This window comes from Gloeophyllum trabeum (assembly GCF_000344685.1).
Source record: "Gloeophyllum trabeum ATCC 11539 unplaced genomic scaffold GLOTRscaffold_00011, whole genome shotgun sequence".
Taxonomy (NCBI): domain Eukaryota; kingdom Fungi; phylum Basidiomycota; class Agaricomycetes; order Gloeophyllales; family Gloeophyllaceae; genus Gloeophyllum; species Gloeophyllum trabeum.
In genome coordinates, this window is record NW_006920420.1 from 1,044,789 (window position 1) to 1,060,367 (window position 15,579).

Genomic DNA, 15,579 nt, shown 5'->3' on the forward strand with positions numbered 1-15,579 from the left:
TGTCGGCATCGGCATCATTCACAAACAACCTAAAGCGAGAGAACTCCGTCGCTCCAGGGCTAGGGACCCGTATCGGATCCGTTTGCGATGCCCTGTCAGTGGGTAAACTATTCACTTTTGATTCAGGATACATTAGTATGCAAATACGTACTCGATCATGCGCTTCATAGCAGCAAACTGCTCAGCAACAGTAGCGTTGGGAGATGTAGATGCGAAGTGAACATGGAATTCCTGCTGCAGGAGTTTGCGTGGTAGGTTACCATGAGTTATGTACAGGTTCCAGTGTTTGTTCCAAGACTTGGAACGATTGGCTGAGACATCATCAGCCCACACGGTAATCCAGCTGGAGTACAAGGGTTCGCCTTGAGCGAGACGGCGGAGGGAGTTGGGCATTGCTGATAAATGATGCTTCGAGCGTTCTAAAAGGCATGCTTCAGTATCTGAAGAAAGCCATTGTAATTCCTAAGCATACCACAGCAGGGCGGAAGTTGTCTTCGCTCACATAGGTCAAAATAGTTGAGGAAGAGATCAGCAGCTTTGATGTTCACAAGCCGCTGGTCGTCGATCAAGTATGTTGCAGTCCCATCGTTGTTTGGTGTCACGGGCCATGCATCGGCCCATAGTTCTTTCCCATCACGAAGCTTCCAACGTCTCGGGATTACGAAGTTGCCACTGCGTACCATTGCTATCTCATTCACGTAGTAATAATTTCCGGAGTCATCCAAGTAATGCGGGCAGAGATGCTCTAGAGGCGTTTCCTTTAACAGCTTCTTGCCATGCCAAACTTCTGATATGGGCCCACTGGTTTCGTGGGGGTAATGAACCATGAGTGGCCGAGTCAATGGGTTAGAATAGTCCTACGTGCAATAGCCGTCAGACATTACACATGATCCTACTGGACCTTGTAGACGTACCTTCGCAATTATTGCGCCGATATCGTTCATATAGAAGTTGTTGCCAAGAGGTGATTGGCACTTGACAGTTTTGATACCAGATTCCTTGCGCAGTTTATCTTGAAGCTTTCGAAAGGCATCGAATGATGGAACCTGCGCTGCACCTGCTTCGCGCATAACCCATAGGAACACCTGCATGAGATTGTCAGATATGCGCAAGCGCGGGAGATTATCTAGCGTGTCAAGCAGGAAAGTCTACAGCCAGGAATGGGGCGTGAGCTATGTACATAGGCAGACACACTGGATGTCTAGCTACCGTCTTATTAGGATAAGGGAACCATTCTTCGGACGGGGTAGATGCTCCGTATCCAGTAAACCCGTGCTGTTTTGCATGACTCTCATCTTCATTAGGATCAGCAGTAAAGGCTGTCTCAGAGCGTGTCAATAGACAGCGCAAGCATCACACAATATAGTACCCACCCATTGTTTGCATATCTTGCATGACATTAGTAGAGAAGCTATCAATAAGCTCTTCGTCGCAGAATCCATCTCGTTGAGCACGTTCGCGGTCTGACTCGACGCCCAACGAAGCACCCATTCTTATGGCCGTTGAGAGCGTGAAGTCACGATACTCATCCTGAAGCCGATTGTACATCGCTCCCGTGGATATTCCGCCCATTTCAACGATGATATTATCTTGGTATAGCGAGTACGATGGTTTGGACGGCTTCTCGGAAGCCGTATTTGCTGCCCCACTGGGTCGGCACCATGCACGTAAGACGGCTTCTTCTGAAATATTGTCAGCAGCACGAGCACTTTGTTCTTCTTCTCGTTGCTCTGCGACTACTCTGTTCATATGCTTAACCGCATTCTGATGGGTGATATATGTTAGATGGGCCGTCAAAGCTGTCCGGCCCAGCGATCGAGAACTGCCAGTATACAAGTCGCAGGGCTTGCATCTATACCGGTCATCCGAAATCTCTTCAAAGCCTGAAAGATTCCAGTCAACCAGGACTGGACTTAAATTGGTGAGTACTTACAAGGATCAACGGATTTCTTGCTTCCGCGAGCGGGCATTTCGTTCAATATATCCTTCAGTTAATGGATCAAGTGCAATGCACCAGAGCAATTTGGCACGAATCTCAGTCTGAGGCAAACAAGTGCCACAGGCCGGGCCTCGTGTCAATCTGCAGAGCCACACAAAGCCACACGCATTATTTAAGCGAGACGCGTCTCGCGCGGCACTCTTCGCGCCACTCTCTTGACTTCACCCACCACTCTGCCTGCAGCTGAAGAAAATCAGTCTCATTTTCCGCTCTGTGCTCTTCGAAAAATCGTATTGCTTGCCTTTCGAAGTCACTATGGTCGATTTGAATCGCCTGTCGTCTGCGATGCAGGTCCCGCGTCGGCCGCAGTCTCCTGCCACACCAGCTCAGCGATCATCATCAGCACCACCGTCCCCAGAGAATCGAGGTACAAAGCGTACTTACAATGCATTTAGTGGACTTGATACGTTAGACGAAGAACAGGAAGAGCACCTGGGCGATTTGGCACATAATCCTTCAAATAGTTCACCCTTCCTATCTTCCACAGCCCTGGGTCGTTCACAAGGGATGAACTTGAAACTGTTCACCGAAGCGGAGTGCAAGAAACTCAAGCTGGATGCCGTTGGGACCGCCGAAGTCCTCGCATTCAATAAAGTGAGTCATGTGGCCTTTCGCAGTGGAATTACAGCACCGGAGCCACACGCACTAACACCCGACGTGAATGTCCTGGCAGTTAAGCATCGACAAACAGCTTACCAAGATCTATGCACGTCTGGTGCGTACAGATCAAACAACGCAGACAATCGATCAGCAGCGCATCCAGACGTGGGCTGGTCCGTCTGAAAACTTGAAGGCGAGTACTTGCTAATTCCTAGGATTGTGGATACACTTACCTGAAGCTGTCTGGTCTGTCGGCGGTCACGCAGACAAACCTCAAGAAATATGCGCATGCTATTCTCGTTGACCCGTCCCTGTACGGCTACCGCGAGAAACTGGCGAGCAAGTGTTTGTTGGTCAGTAACATCTTCCTGATTTGAATTACAAGATGGTATATCAAGTTTTGATGCAGGAGATCGTGAAGAAAGAACACTTCGACTTACCGGCCGGTATTGAGAAGAATCGGGCGCATTGGGAGGAAGTCGAGAAAGAAGTCAGTACTCACCTGACGCAACGCCGTCGTGCTATCAAAGATGAGGTGGGCTCTAGAACGACTGCGGTGGCATTCACCTTTTCATGGCTCTTGCTAGATCAAGAAGGCGGGCCCTGACTCCGGCGTTGACATCTACACCTTAGCTCGGAGGGTTGTGGGGGTGAGTGGATGTGTGACGACGCTGGAGCTCGTTGCACGTTGTGCTATCATGGTTAGTATAATTAATCATTCTCCTTCGCACGTTGTCACTTACACTACGATACTCTATTAATAGCGAGATGTCTACTGGACGGACGGAAAGACCGAGGGGAAGTTCTGGATGGAGGTCGATAAGGTGCTCGATGCGATCCGGACGAACGCGAAAGGGGATAAGATCGCTGCCTCGAAGTAAGCCGCCTGTCCCTGTAAGACTGACATCTTCTAATGAGATTTTAGTGGCTTGAAACTATTCATCGACGATGATATCAGCAAGTATGGCCGCGGAGATGGCGAAGAGCCAGACGCGAACGTTACCGTTCCTAACTGGGTGAAATCAGTGAACGACGTGGTGCGCGATGTCGGAAGGGCCCCTAGCAAGGATTGAGCATTATAGTGGCAAATGTCGATCTGACCTAATGCATGTATTGTGTTGCTCTAGTATTCTGGATGTATTCTCTGCATGGTTCCAATATATATTCTGTATGTTTCGTGTACACAATACAGAAAGCAGTAATCAAAACATGTTCAAGGCCGGAGGGAGCACAGATGAGAATGCCTACAATTGACAGCGGGCCACGATACAGGCCTACATCAGCTATCTCCGCTGACAGCCTCCAGAATCTACAACTGTGAGGCACAGGGAGCGGTACATGCAAGACACCTGCTGTGCGTGCATGCTGCAACCATTATTCAGGAAACGTGTGTCGCAGCTGCGACGACCCGGCCTACGCCGTGGCTTTTGCCGGTGGCTCACGCGCCGCGGCCACATGCGTAGCACCTGCGCTAGACTTGGTGGTGTACAGCTTCCTTATAGTTCCGAGGCTCCTCTCCAGAAAGAATGAAGGCATAGTCGCCCCAAAATTCCGCAAGAGTGCGCTGAACAAGAACCAAGGATGATGTCTCTGGAATGACTTCCTGAGAGTTGCTGACAGATGCATCCAAGGTAGATGGCGTGGCAGCAGGAACCTCTGAAGGCTCTCCCCTGAGCCCTGACTGTCCGCACTCGTTCCACCAGAAGCAGCAGTTTTCGCTAAGCGGGTAGAGCGGCGTGTAGGCTCACCTGGGGGTGGACGAGGACCAGGTTGACGACCACGCTTGCAAGAAGGTGCTGGTACTGGTGGTGGTGGTGCTGGAGGATCATGAGCAGGAGAAGGAGGCTGAGGAACAGGAGGTGTTGGTGGTGGCTCTTCATCATCAGGATGACGATCACCAGAAGATGTAGAAGGAACAGAGGATGAGTGAGAGGTTTGGGCGGATGGTTCAGAGTCGTCAGAGTCATCAGAGTCAGGTTGAAAAATCGAATCAAACTCCTTATACTCCCCCTCGGCCAAAGATCACTCCCAGCCATTAAGGTGTTCATCAAATCGAACGTGGATTGACAAAACAATCTTACGATGTCAGCAGAACTTGCGACGGATATAAATCTACCTAGAATTTACTAAGTGGAAAGCCCCAAGCTGGATTTAATGTTGGTCGAGCAGTTCCCTTGTGTTCGAGAGGTAGGATAAGTTTCCAATTAACACAGACCCTGATATTGTGGTGGTAATCTGATAGATACTAAATAGGTAGCTGACTACTAGAGTCTAGCTGAGAATGAAGGTAGAGAGCTAACACAGGTCAATGGAGTCTAATGACAGACTTCCAATAACCCAGTCTTATATTCCAAGACAGATTTGAGCTAACTGAAGCAGACAGCAGACAGTACTGCAGTCCTTCCCTACACTGAGGTGCTTCAGACAATCAGAGTCCAGACAATTCTTATCCCACAGTAGGGACAAGGTCTGATTGACTTGACAGGCAAATAGCTCTACTGGGGGATCCCAGATAGATTGATCCTATGGTTCCTCTCTCTACTGAGCTCTTTATATACCCTACAGTAATTTGAAATTACAAACAATAGGGTGGGAAGATACTTGGGAGGAGACAATAGTGTGAGAAAAGGTAAACAATAGTGTGAGAGAGTGGTATGAGTCATCCAACTCCAGCCAATCCCTGAAGCTTTGAGAACATGGGTGACTAAGCCAAAACAATAGGCATGGGAAAGTGGTAAACAATAAGGCGAGAAGAGCATGGACAAAAACAAAAGTGCATGTGAAATCAAGAGCAAGGGGTGGGAAAATCTTTAACAATAGCATGGGAAAAGCATAAACAGTAAGGTGAGAACGATCCTTGGCCAATCATGGAACACTTTCAGTCCTTCTAGAGCATTCTACACAGTTCCTCTCCCAATACTTGCCCTCATCCTTTCTCCCATTAACAGAAGGTGCTTGGCACGCTCAAAGGATATGTTGTATAGGTCTTTGTTTCCTACCCCCAACCAGTTGTTGAAGTCCGCATCTACCAGACCTTCCAAGACCGACCTGTATGTACAGGTCTCTTCGGCTTGATGCTGGTAGTAGTGGTACACTTCCAGCCTGGAGGGGGATGACATTCAGCATGTGGCAACAGTGCAGTTTGGCATTCGAACGATAACATTGTCTGACAACGAGTCTTCCTCTCATATAGACGATATGCCTTCTGGGTTGGTGAATAGCCAGTAAAGATGTACTCACGAGCACGAGCATCCAGCTTCTTGCGCTTAGGGTCATTGTCGTAAACCCAAGCCTTGCAACCAAAGCGGTGCATGAAGGAGAAGTCCGGCTTCTGGCTAGGGAACCGGACCTCGAAAGGACTCTTGCCATCAAGAGCGCTGGTAGGCATGTGATTGTGGGTGTAGACAACATAGGCAACAGCCTCAGCCCACATGGATAGAGGGAGAGCAGAATCAATAAGGATGGTGCGCACCAGATCAAAGATTGTACGGTTTTGATGTTCCGCGACACCATTCTGTTCTGGAGTATAGGGTGACGTCGTCTCGATATGGATCCCACGTTCAGCGCAATAAGCCTTCAACTGCTGAGAGATAAACTCCTTGCCGTTATCGCAGTGGATCATCACCAGCTTCTTCCCAGTCTCCTGCTCCACCTCCGCCAGCCAATGCTTGAAGCAATCGAAAACCTCTGACTTGCGCTTCAGGAAATAGACCCAAAGCCAACAAGATTTGTGGTCCGTAAAGGTAATCGCGTATCTGGAATGATCAAGCGAAAGGACCTGGGATGGCCCCCAAAGATCGGTATGGACCAAACCCAAAATATCAAGGCCCTCAATCTGACCACTATCTGATGGTGGAAAAGAGGCTCACGTCATCTTGCCCTTCATACAAGACATGCAGAGAGGTAGGTGAGCATTAAGCTCTGCCTTGGAGATCCTCAATGAAGGAAATCTCCCCATACGAACCAGCGCTTTCACCGTGTCCATCCCGACATGACCGAGACAACAGTGAAGCTGATGGAGTTTACTGGAGGACTTACTGGTGGAGAAAGACTTCTCTTTTGGAGGCTTGTCAAGGTGGTAGAGGTGGTCTCGACGCTTCGTACCAGTCCCAAAGACCTTCTCCTTTGACAGGACATCTCGAATAAGACGTCCACCGTCTTTCTTCTCGAATAGAATGCACCGGCCACCGCCAAAGAGCATATAATAGCCAGTGTCATCGAACCGAGAGACAGAGATGAGTGTCGGGGAGGAATTAGGGATGTAGATAGCGTCCTGAAGCTTCACCAGAGTCTCGCCACCCTTCGGATGTCTGGCGACGATGTGAGCTTCTCCTCGACCTTAAATCAACATAGTGCTGTTGCCGAAACCTGAGACAGTGCCAGAGTTTCTAGGTGAACAGGAAGCGAAGTCGGCGCAAATGGAATGAATATGGGAACTCATTCCAGAGTCTATGATGGTGCTTGGGCTCGTACACGTGCTCGAGATGTAGGTCGAGTCTCCTGAGCAAGAGGAAATGGTTGGAGGTGATGAGGAGGCTGAGGTGCTCACTGGTTCACTCAGAGAATAAGCAGAAACAACAGTAGCATAAGCTTTCTCCTCAACGACAAGATGAGATACATCATCAGAATCACTTTCCTCTCCATCTTCAGCAACATGGGCTTTGTCCTTGCCCCTCTTCTTCCATTGATGCTTCTTCTTCAGCCCCTGCCCCTCCTTCCCCCCTCCAGGAGACCAACAGTCCTTCATCTCATGCCCCTCCTGCTTACAGTTGTGACAGAACGCCTTGCCACAATGGCGAGCATCCCAAATCTTAGCAGCGAAAGCATTCTCACCTGACTGACCCTCGACAGAAGGCTCAGTACGGCGACGCTTCTCCTCCAAGATAGCATTGACGACGGTGGAGAGAGTGGTGGTCTTGTCGATCTTGATGCCGGCGACAAACTGGTTCCAGGAATCTGGGTTGCCAGGCTCAGATGGAAGAGTGGAAAGGAGAATGGTGGCAGTAACAAAAGCAGGGATGTTGAAGCCAGCGGTAGTGAGATGGCTGACAGCTTCTTGATAGGATGTAACGTGGGCAGCAGGGTCGCCATCCATGGGCATGGGCCAGACGAGTCGGCGGAACCACAAGATGAGTGATCCCGAGCCAGTCTGGCTGAACTCCGTGGAGAGGGCTGACCCACATAAGATGCGACATACCCAAGTTCGCAACCTTGGCAACAATGACATTGTCGATCGCATTCAAGAGCATCACCTGAGCAGCACTGTCCTTCGCATCCCAATCCTCCTGGCCAGCCTTATCTGTATCTGGGGGATGCACCGAAGTCCCCTGGACCACATCCAAAACCTGGGTGTACATAAACGTTGCAATCATCCTCTTGCTCCAGACAAAATAACTCCCTTAATTCATGAGACGCATGTCCTGAGTACTCGGGGGCAAAGTCCAGCACTGATGAGTCTCCGAGGGCATTGGAGTAGTTGAGCGAGATGAGTGGGTCGATGAAGTCGAGCCGGAATGAGGTCGAGGTGTGTTGGCAGGAGATGGTGGCAATGGTGTCTCCGATGGGCTAGTAGACATGCAACTACGACAGACTTGCCGTCGTAGGAGCTAGACCAAGTAGATAGAGCCGAAGAGAGCAAATACGAGGAAGCAGAGAATAATCTTCAGTCACTCTGGATTCTGAGTCAGAGCAGCCCTAAAGGGAGCCGCTTGGGCTCATAACCTAATAACAGACGCTCAGTCGGTGATAGAACGACTGTATTAGTGTGCTCTACCTAATAACAGACGCTGCAATACATGTCAGCTAAGTATAGTACATCTACAGAGAGAAACATACCTCAGTCGGTGATAGAACAACTGAGGAAAACAAGCGGCGGCGATGCGCACAAAAAGTCTGCGCGTCGCGGGCATTTCCGGAACGCGTCAGAACTAGGTATACTACAGGAATCCTACGCTACACTACGGGCGGTCCGAGTTGTAGGAAAAGGTAATGAACATTCAATATTAACACTATATATACTGCAGGAAAACCTATGTATTCCTTAGTTCAACCTCCTGTTGAATACAGTGATTACCTGGACTCTTGACTTGACCAATGGCATTGGCCCGGCCAGACTTACCTTTCAGTACGCTTGCTGAGGTAGTGACAACATAACTGTTGGCACATGGCCCAGTCATCTCAAGACGACTAGTTAGGACATCGCTTCCTAACAGGCCACAAAAGACATCAAATGGGAATACAAATATTCTTTGCCCCAACCATACACATCCCATACACCCACTCACTGCCACAGACGACCCTCAAGCATCCCTACCCATACTTCCAACCATCCTATGATCTTCACACATTGAACCCATGCCAAATGGTCTTGAAGGAGATGGCCATGAGATTGGAGATTGGACCACTGCAAGTTTGATTTGCAGACGTATCAGCCATGTGTACCCTTGGTCCGGCTGCAGAAATGCTGCTATTACGACTGTCAGCTTCTTGGTGATGAAGGAACTTACATCTGACTGAGGTGTTCAGGAGCAGACATAATTTGAATGTAGAGGGGAGGTGATGGTGTACTTGTAAATGAGGTCATGAAGCTTGCAGAACTAATGCAGGGCAGTGCAGCCTTCGAATTAAGTCCTACACAGCTGACCCAGACAGAACATGCAAGCCCAGTCCCAAGTCATTTGTGATCTTCTATTAGCTCCAGATGTAATCCTGGCCAGTGAGGGTGCTCAGACCAAATTTGCCTTCATTGAATAAGCTAGGTGAAGTCACATTTTCAGGGCTCAGATGTCCTTGCATCAGGAAAATGGTACTGGACTTGCCAGCAAGGAGTGGACCTATTGGTCTTATTTCAGACTTTCAAGCTACTTACAGGCTGCTCAGGTGCCTTATAAGGTGGGATTGGAAGCCTGTCCACATTGGATCTTGCAACATTAGCGAAGTTGAGCCAGGGAACTGAGTGGACCATGCTATCACATAGGGATACGCTAAGTACAGGCAAGGATGATAGACTAGAACTAGGGAAAACAAGAGTGAGTGACAACACTAAAGACAGTTGCAGAGTCCAAAATGTGAAGTTGAATGATGATGTAATCTACAGGGATTACAGAGATAAGGTGAAATAGGCCCACTCTGCTCTTATTCAGGCTTATTTGCAAAGTAAGTATGCCATAGGGGCCAAAAAGGAGTTTGCCATTTTCCTGATGTGAGGCCTATCATCACCACACCTGGCACTTGGAATTCATACAGTAGGACTGGAAAGTCAGGCACAGCTTGGGGATCTATGCTCAAGCTTCAATACCTGGTCTTTGACCAGGAAAATTGTGACATTTGAAGGCAAAATCTTCCCACATAGATAGTCATACTATAATGCAGTGTAATACTTGTACAGGAAGTTCACTGCATAATACACTGGTCCAGCCGCAGTAATTACATTTGGGTTAAGTCACATGGCTCATGTGACTTTGTTTTTTCTTTTCAGTTTCATGCAGTGTTATTAGCAAGCCTAATATATCCTAGAGAAAAGAATGTGATAGGTACACAGGGTAACAATGAACTAGGAGGAAAAGAGACAGCACATGACAACAAAGTGAGAGACCCACAGAGTCTGAAGTTGGATGTCCAAGCGACATTGTGATCCACCAGGATTACAATCTATCTGCATACACAACCATACTTACACAGGTAGTTTCATTGTGAAGCCCACTCAACCCCACAAATGCAGCTCAGCTTCACTAGCATCCCAGTACCGCCCACCCTTAACAGGATATTGCAACAGGATCCTACCAATAGAATCCATATCCTCTGAAGACAAGTCTACATTTGCAGCAGCCACATTCTCCAGTGTACGATCTTTGTGGCTAGGTACCTTCATGAGTCTCGAACCCCCACAAAGATATCAGGATACTCACGAGGACCCAGGGATAGGGAGCATATGGGGGCCTAGGTGAGCTACCCAGGCAATGCACAGCTGGGCTGGGGTAATGCCCTTCTTGTCAGCCAGGGCTTTCACAGCTTTCACTATCATGATATTGTGCTCAAAATTCTGCAAGAAATGACATCATTGATATTACTCAAGGCCTTGATGAAGTGTAACATACCTCTGGTTTAAATCTTGCAAAATTCCTTCTTCTATCATCAGCTAAAGTGCATTCAGTACCCAGTGAGATCCTAGTGTTGGAAGGGCATACCGGGGAGATCATCAATGCTTTGCCACCGGCCTGCCAGGAAACCCCTCCCAAGCGGCCTATCCCAGGGGCTCGGTACATCATGAATAGAGAGCAGCCCGTCACTCACGAGTACGCCGCAACAGATATGTTGAGTTCTTGCGCCGTTGCAATGACTGAAGTGCAGGTAAGCAAAGATGAGTAGTTACCAACAAGGCAGAGTACCTTTCTTGGTTTCGTCCTCATAAGACCAGGGACTGGCTTCAATTTCGACGGCCGTAATCGGATGAACCTAGGCGGGATGGACAAATGTCGCGGTAGAGGTCGAAGACTACGACGCACCGAGTTCCCTCGCCTGAGAGTATCTGCACGACATTCGGACATGCCGATGTGGTCGAACTTGCCTTCGTCAATCAGACCTTTCATGGTCTTGATCGCATCTTCGATCGGCACTCGATGATCGACGCGCGCCGACTGGAAGAGGTCGACACGCTTGGTCCCACGCAGGGCTGCATTGATGTTGTCGATGCTGCGTCGCAGATTCTCGGGGCTACGGGAGTTATCAGCGGATGAAAAGATGTGAAGGACAAAAGACTGACGATGCATCAGGCTCGAAGCTCAGATGCTTCAATCCACCCTGATTGATATCGACAGGCGGCGTTAAACGGCCATATGGTATCAGACCGGCATTACGCGCCTTTACCGAGAGAAATGTCTTGTCGGCGTACTCTGGATACTTCTCAAAGAAGCGCGACAGCATCTCCAAGTTGGCGGTCGAGAGGTTGGGTCCATAGAATTCGCCTGCTGGAGCCTGTCAGTGCATCGAAGACGACGCGTACATGGGCGACGTGCCGCTATTGATAAACATCTTCGCGCCCGGCGGGAGCGCGTCCACGCCCGCCTTGATTGCTTCGAAGCATTGTTGATCCTGTTCGGGGCTCACGTTGGCCTTCCATCTACGAGGAACAAACAGTCGGGCACCGGGAAAAGTGCGGGGGGGCAGACGAACGTCATCATCATTAAACCATGCTATCCTGTGCTGTGAGCTCGCACCCAATGTGATCAGTTCGATGTTACTGACCCCGATCTTCCCGACAATCACGTTAGAGGCAGACCCGCCCAGTCTCAGGATTTGTGCCATGGCTGCGACAAGGAGGGACACGCGGCGCCTCCCCCATGGCTATTTACGACGAACTTTGTCTGCAAACTAAGTTCGTTCATACCGGCGGGTGGAACCGGAAGCCCGGGAGGCGGCGTCGTGTGTTTACGGCAGACGCGAAGGCGAGTGCGGGGAAGGCCACGTGCGGCCGAATGAGGTCATCGAGTTCCTGGACAGTGGACGCGTTTCCCCAGACTGTTCTGCGTCCCGGCTCCAGCTTTCTCCTATATAAGTCCATCGTCCCCGCCTCCCTATCGCGTCCATCTCTCCTCTTTGTCGCCGTCGTCCACAATGTCCGAGCCCATCAAACGCGACATTCGCAACCCCATCCTCTTCGAGTGCGCCTGGGAGGTCGCCAACAAAGTCGGCGGAATCTACACCGTCATCAAGACGAAGGTCCCCGTCACCGTCTCAGAGTTCGGCGACAGGTATTGCCTTATCGGCCCTCTCAGCTACAAGACGGCACCCATGGAAGTCGAGGCGGAGGAGCCCTCAGACCCCGATCTAGCAGCGTCCCTGGACGCGATGCGCGCTAAGGGTGTCAAATGCTTGTATGGGCGATGGTTGATTGAAGGCGCTCCGCATGTCCTGCTATTTGATACCGGCAGTCAGTACTCACGGTTGGATGAGTGGAAGGGCGACCTCTGGAATCTCGCTGGTATCCCTACCCCTCCAAACGACCACGAGACGAACGAGACAGTAGTTTTCGGGTACCTGGTTGCATGGTTCCTCGGCGAGGTAAGTAGACAGAATCCTTTGTCGTTCTTTTTCCTGCTTTTGACGCGTCTACTATTTCGTTCAGTACGTTGCTCGCCAACTTCATACCGCGGTCATCGCGCACTTCCACGAATGGCAGGCTGGTCTCGCAATCCCATTGTGCCGGAAACGACACATCGACGTGACGACTGTATTCACAACCCACGCCACCCTCCTCGGACGGTATCTGTGTGCTGGCTCCGTGGACTTCTACAACAACCTCCAGTACTTTGATGTCGACCACGAAGCTGGCAAGCGCGGTATCTACCACCGTTATTGCATAGAACGCTCCTCCGCCCACTGTGCCGATGTTTTCACCACCGTCTCTCACATCACCGCCTATGAATCCGAGCATCTGCTCAAACGCAAACCTGACGGCGTCCTGCCGAACGGCCTGAACGTCGTCAAGTTCCAGGCTATGCACGAGTTCCAAAATCTACATCAAACCGCAAAACAAAAGATTCACGACTTCATCCGCGGACATTTCTACGGCCACTATGACTTTGACCTCGATAACACGCTCTACGTGCGTGTCTTTGCTATGCTGTCACTTGTGGAAAAGAGACTGACCTCCGAAACAGATGTTCACCGCCGGTCGGTATGAGTATCGAAACAAGGGTGTCGATATGTTTATTGAGTCATTAGCACGTGGGTTCACATCGTTTGTCTACCTGTTGTTTCGTTCGGTAACATAAGTCATGCAGGTCTGAATTATCGCCTGCAAAAGGCGAACTCCAAGATGACGGTTGTCGCATTTATCATCATGCCTGCAGCCACTTCCTCGTATACAATCGAAGCCTTGAAGGGTCAAGCCGTCACAAAGCAACTGCGTGATACTGTCACGGAGATCCAAAATCGTATCGGGATGCGACTATTCGAGCATGCCATGCGGTCCAACGGGTAAGCTTATTGAAAGTTTCTTGGGCCGAAGTCCACTCATATCTTTCCTAGGGAACACGGTATTATGCCCACGCCAGACGACTTCCTTTCAGAAGAAGACAAAGTCCTCCTGAAACGCCGGATCTTTGCACTCAAGCGCAACTCGCTCCCGCCGATTACGACGCACAACATGGTCGACGACGCCAATGACCCTATCCTGAACCAGATCCGGCGAGTGCAGCTGTTCAATCACTCGCACGACCGCGTGAAGATCATCTTCCACCCCGATTTTCTGAATTCGAATAACCCCATTCTGGGTCTCGACTATGAGGAGTTCGTCCGTGGTTGCCATTTGGGCGTGTTCCCGAGTTATTATGAGCCATGGGGATACACTCCTGCGGAATGTACAGTCGTAAGTGCACTTGTCTTGATACCAAAGCTAGTTACTTCGACACTGAGAGATATTCAGATGGGTATACCCTCGATCACGACCAACCTCTCTGGTTTCGGCTGCTTCATGCAAGACCTGATCGAACGTCCCGAAGACGAGGGCTGCTACATCATCGACAGGCGCATGCAGTCCGTCGAGGACTCCGTCAACTCGCTTACGACGTGCATGTTCCAGTTCTGCAACAAGACGAAGCGCCAGCGGATCAACCAGCGGAACCGCGTTGAGCGCCTGAGCCCGCTGCTCGACTGGAAGAACCTCGGCATGGAGTACTCTAAGGCGCGCCAGCTTGCGCTGCGCCGCGCGTACCCCGACGCGTTCTACGGCAACGACGAGGAGGAGTTCGACTTCGGTGCGGGCATTGACAGGATGATGCCGTCGGTGCCGCCGAGCCCGCGGTTCAGGATGTCGGGTATGGCGACACCTGGTGACATTGGGACGTTGACCGAGGAGGTACATGGTGGATTCTTCGTCGTGTATGACCTACTCACCTGTGCGTTTCCAGATGGAGCGATTGAAGACTAGTGATTACCGAGGGTTCAACTGGCCTTCTCAACAAGAAGACGAGGAGGAAGGTTATCCTTTGTATGTGGATGTTTGCCAATCTGTTTCAATTGTTCATTGACTGACTCCCTTCCAGCCCTCTCGTTATGAAGGTCAGATCTCGCGCCAGCTCTGTTGTGTCGGGCGCAAGCACTCCCGGCGGAGGTACTTTCAGGAGTCTCACGGAGAATGACCTGCGCAAGGCGGATGCGGCTTTGAGCAACGTTGGAGATGCTCCTGTTAACGGCGTGAACGGGAAATAGTGAAATTGCTGACATGGACGAGGAACAGCGATCGCGAGGGCGAGGAGGTCGAACGGTTGAGGTGATTGCTTGGAAGATATCCTACATACCTTGGCAACCTGCAACATACCGCGGCTATGATCAACATGTATGATTTGAGTACTTGAATCTACAAATGAGTATTCATACCATAAGTTCCGGGCCCGATCCTATTGGATGTGCTGACCAGAAGTGTCAATATGGACCTACAACGCGAGGCATTGTGCTCGACATCGATGGTTCTCCACCGAAGGACATGCTCAAACGGCACCAAGCATTTTATGGTGCGCCCATCCAGTTACGTCCGCCCAAGAGCAGACTCAAGGGCATCATCTATTATGGCTGTCCTGGAGTTCTATGCCCCTACAGTAGGGTCTCCGATACTTACCGACTGAGCATCTGTCTTCGGTCTAGAAGGTGAGTGCTGAGCTATATATCGTTGAAGTAACAGGTAGTTCGGTCGCTCACGCTTGTATCCGAGTCGGCTGCGGCAGGCAAGATGAAGTCTACTCACGTCCGAATGGAAGATCGAACAGGGAAGTAGTAGCAGTGCCGCTGTCACTGTTTGTCGAGTGTGACACCTGGACGAACAGGCCGTCGCCAAATACATAATTCAAGACGGTGATGTGAGTACCTAGGAAAATCTAGGGGGGGAGACGGATGCGCACCTGCGTGCTCCTTTGGCGGCTAGCTGTGCATGTGGAAGACGTCCGTGATGGCGATGGGGTAGGTGCCGTTGCGGACGCTGGGGG

The 15,579-nt window shown here is 50.3% G+C and overlaps 5 protein-coding genes across 5 annotated transcripts; 2 read left to right on the forward strand and 3 right to left on the reverse strand.

The window, feature by feature from the left end:
• Nucleotides 1–638: 638 nt before the first annotated feature.
• GLOTRDRAFT_23374 (uncharacterized protein) lies at nt 639–1,124 on the reverse strand (the record flags this gene model as incomplete). Its single annotated transcript, XM_007869968.1, has 2 exons — nt 639–857; nt 915–1,124. Coding segments are annotated over 2 exons (429 nt in total), but the record flags the coding sequence as incomplete, so codon positions are not given.
• A 1,536-nt stretch (nt 1,125–2,660) lies between these two features.
• On the forward strand, nt 2,661–3,672 carry GLOTRDRAFT_95208 (uncharacterized protein; the record flags this gene model as incomplete). The annotated part of the gene is made up of 6 exons (XM_007870294.1): nt 2,661–2,714; nt 2,815–2,952; nt 2,985–3,134; nt 3,187–3,249; nt 3,364–3,476; nt 3,525–3,672. The coding sequence occupies 6 exons, from the start codon at nt 2,661–2,663 to the stop codon at nt 3,670–3,672; spliced, it is 666 nt and encodes a 221-aa protein (XP_007868485.1).
• Nucleotides 3,673–4,070: 398 nt separating this feature from the next.
• On the reverse strand, nt 4,071–4,635 carry GLOTRDRAFT_131481 (uncharacterized protein; the record flags this gene model as incomplete). The annotated part of the gene is made up of 2 exons (XM_007870295.1): nt 4,071–4,280; nt 4,348–4,635. The coding sequence occupies 2 exons, from the start codon at nt 4,633–4,635 to the stop codon at nt 4,071–4,073; spliced, it is 498 nt and encodes a 165-aa protein (XP_007868486.1).
• A 5,666-nt stretch (nt 4,636–10,301) lies between these two features.
• Nucleotides 10,302–11,925, reverse strand: GLOTRDRAFT_117249 (Aldo/keto reductase; the record flags this gene model as incomplete). The annotated part of the gene is made up of 12 exons (XM_007870296.1): nt 11,843–11,925; nt 11,771–11,790; nt 11,614–11,717; nt 11,459–11,562; nt 11,361–11,398; nt 11,104–11,311; nt 10,987–11,053; nt 10,892–10,937; nt 10,786–10,841; nt 10,696–10,736; nt 10,507–10,640; nt 10,302–10,455 (listed from the first exon to the last, which is right to left on the reverse strand). Exons 1-12 carry the CDS (start codon nt 11,900–11,902, stop codon nt 10,302–10,304), a joined length of 1,032 nt encoding a protein of 343 aa, XP_007868487.1. The 5' UTR covers nt 11,903–11,925.
• A 238-nt stretch (nt 11,926–12,163) lies between these two features.
• On the forward strand, nt 12,164–15,011 carry GLOTRDRAFT_63876 (glycogen synthase). Its single transcript, XM_007870297.1, has 8 exons — nt 12,164–12,658; nt 12,723–13,202; nt 13,258–13,324; nt 13,381–13,576; nt 13,628–13,967; nt 14,025–14,456; nt 14,509–14,588; nt 14,644–15,011. The coding sequence occupies exons 1-8, from the start codon at nt 12,212–12,214 to the stop codon at nt 14,807–14,809; spliced, it is 2,208 nt and encodes a 735-aa protein (XP_007868488.1). The 5' UTR covers nt 12,164–12,211; the 3' UTR covers nt 14,810–15,011.
• Nucleotides 15,012–15,579: the final 568 nt, after the last annotated feature.

Bases quoted from the DNA above. Each gene is read 5' to 3' on its own strand.
- GLOTRDRAFT_63876 (XM_007870297.1), top strand. From the start codon at position 12,212: ATGTCCGAGCCCATCAAACGCGACATTCGCAACCCCATCCTCTTCGAG. The intron at 13,325-13,380 runs GTGGGTTCACAT...TAAGTCATGCAG, and splicing joins GTTTATTGAGTCATTAGCAC to GTCTGAATTATCGCCTGCAA. The intron at 14,589-14,643 runs GTATGTGGATGT...ACTCCCTTCCAG, and splicing joins GAGGAGGAAGGTTATCCTTT to CCCTCTCGTTATGAAGGTCA.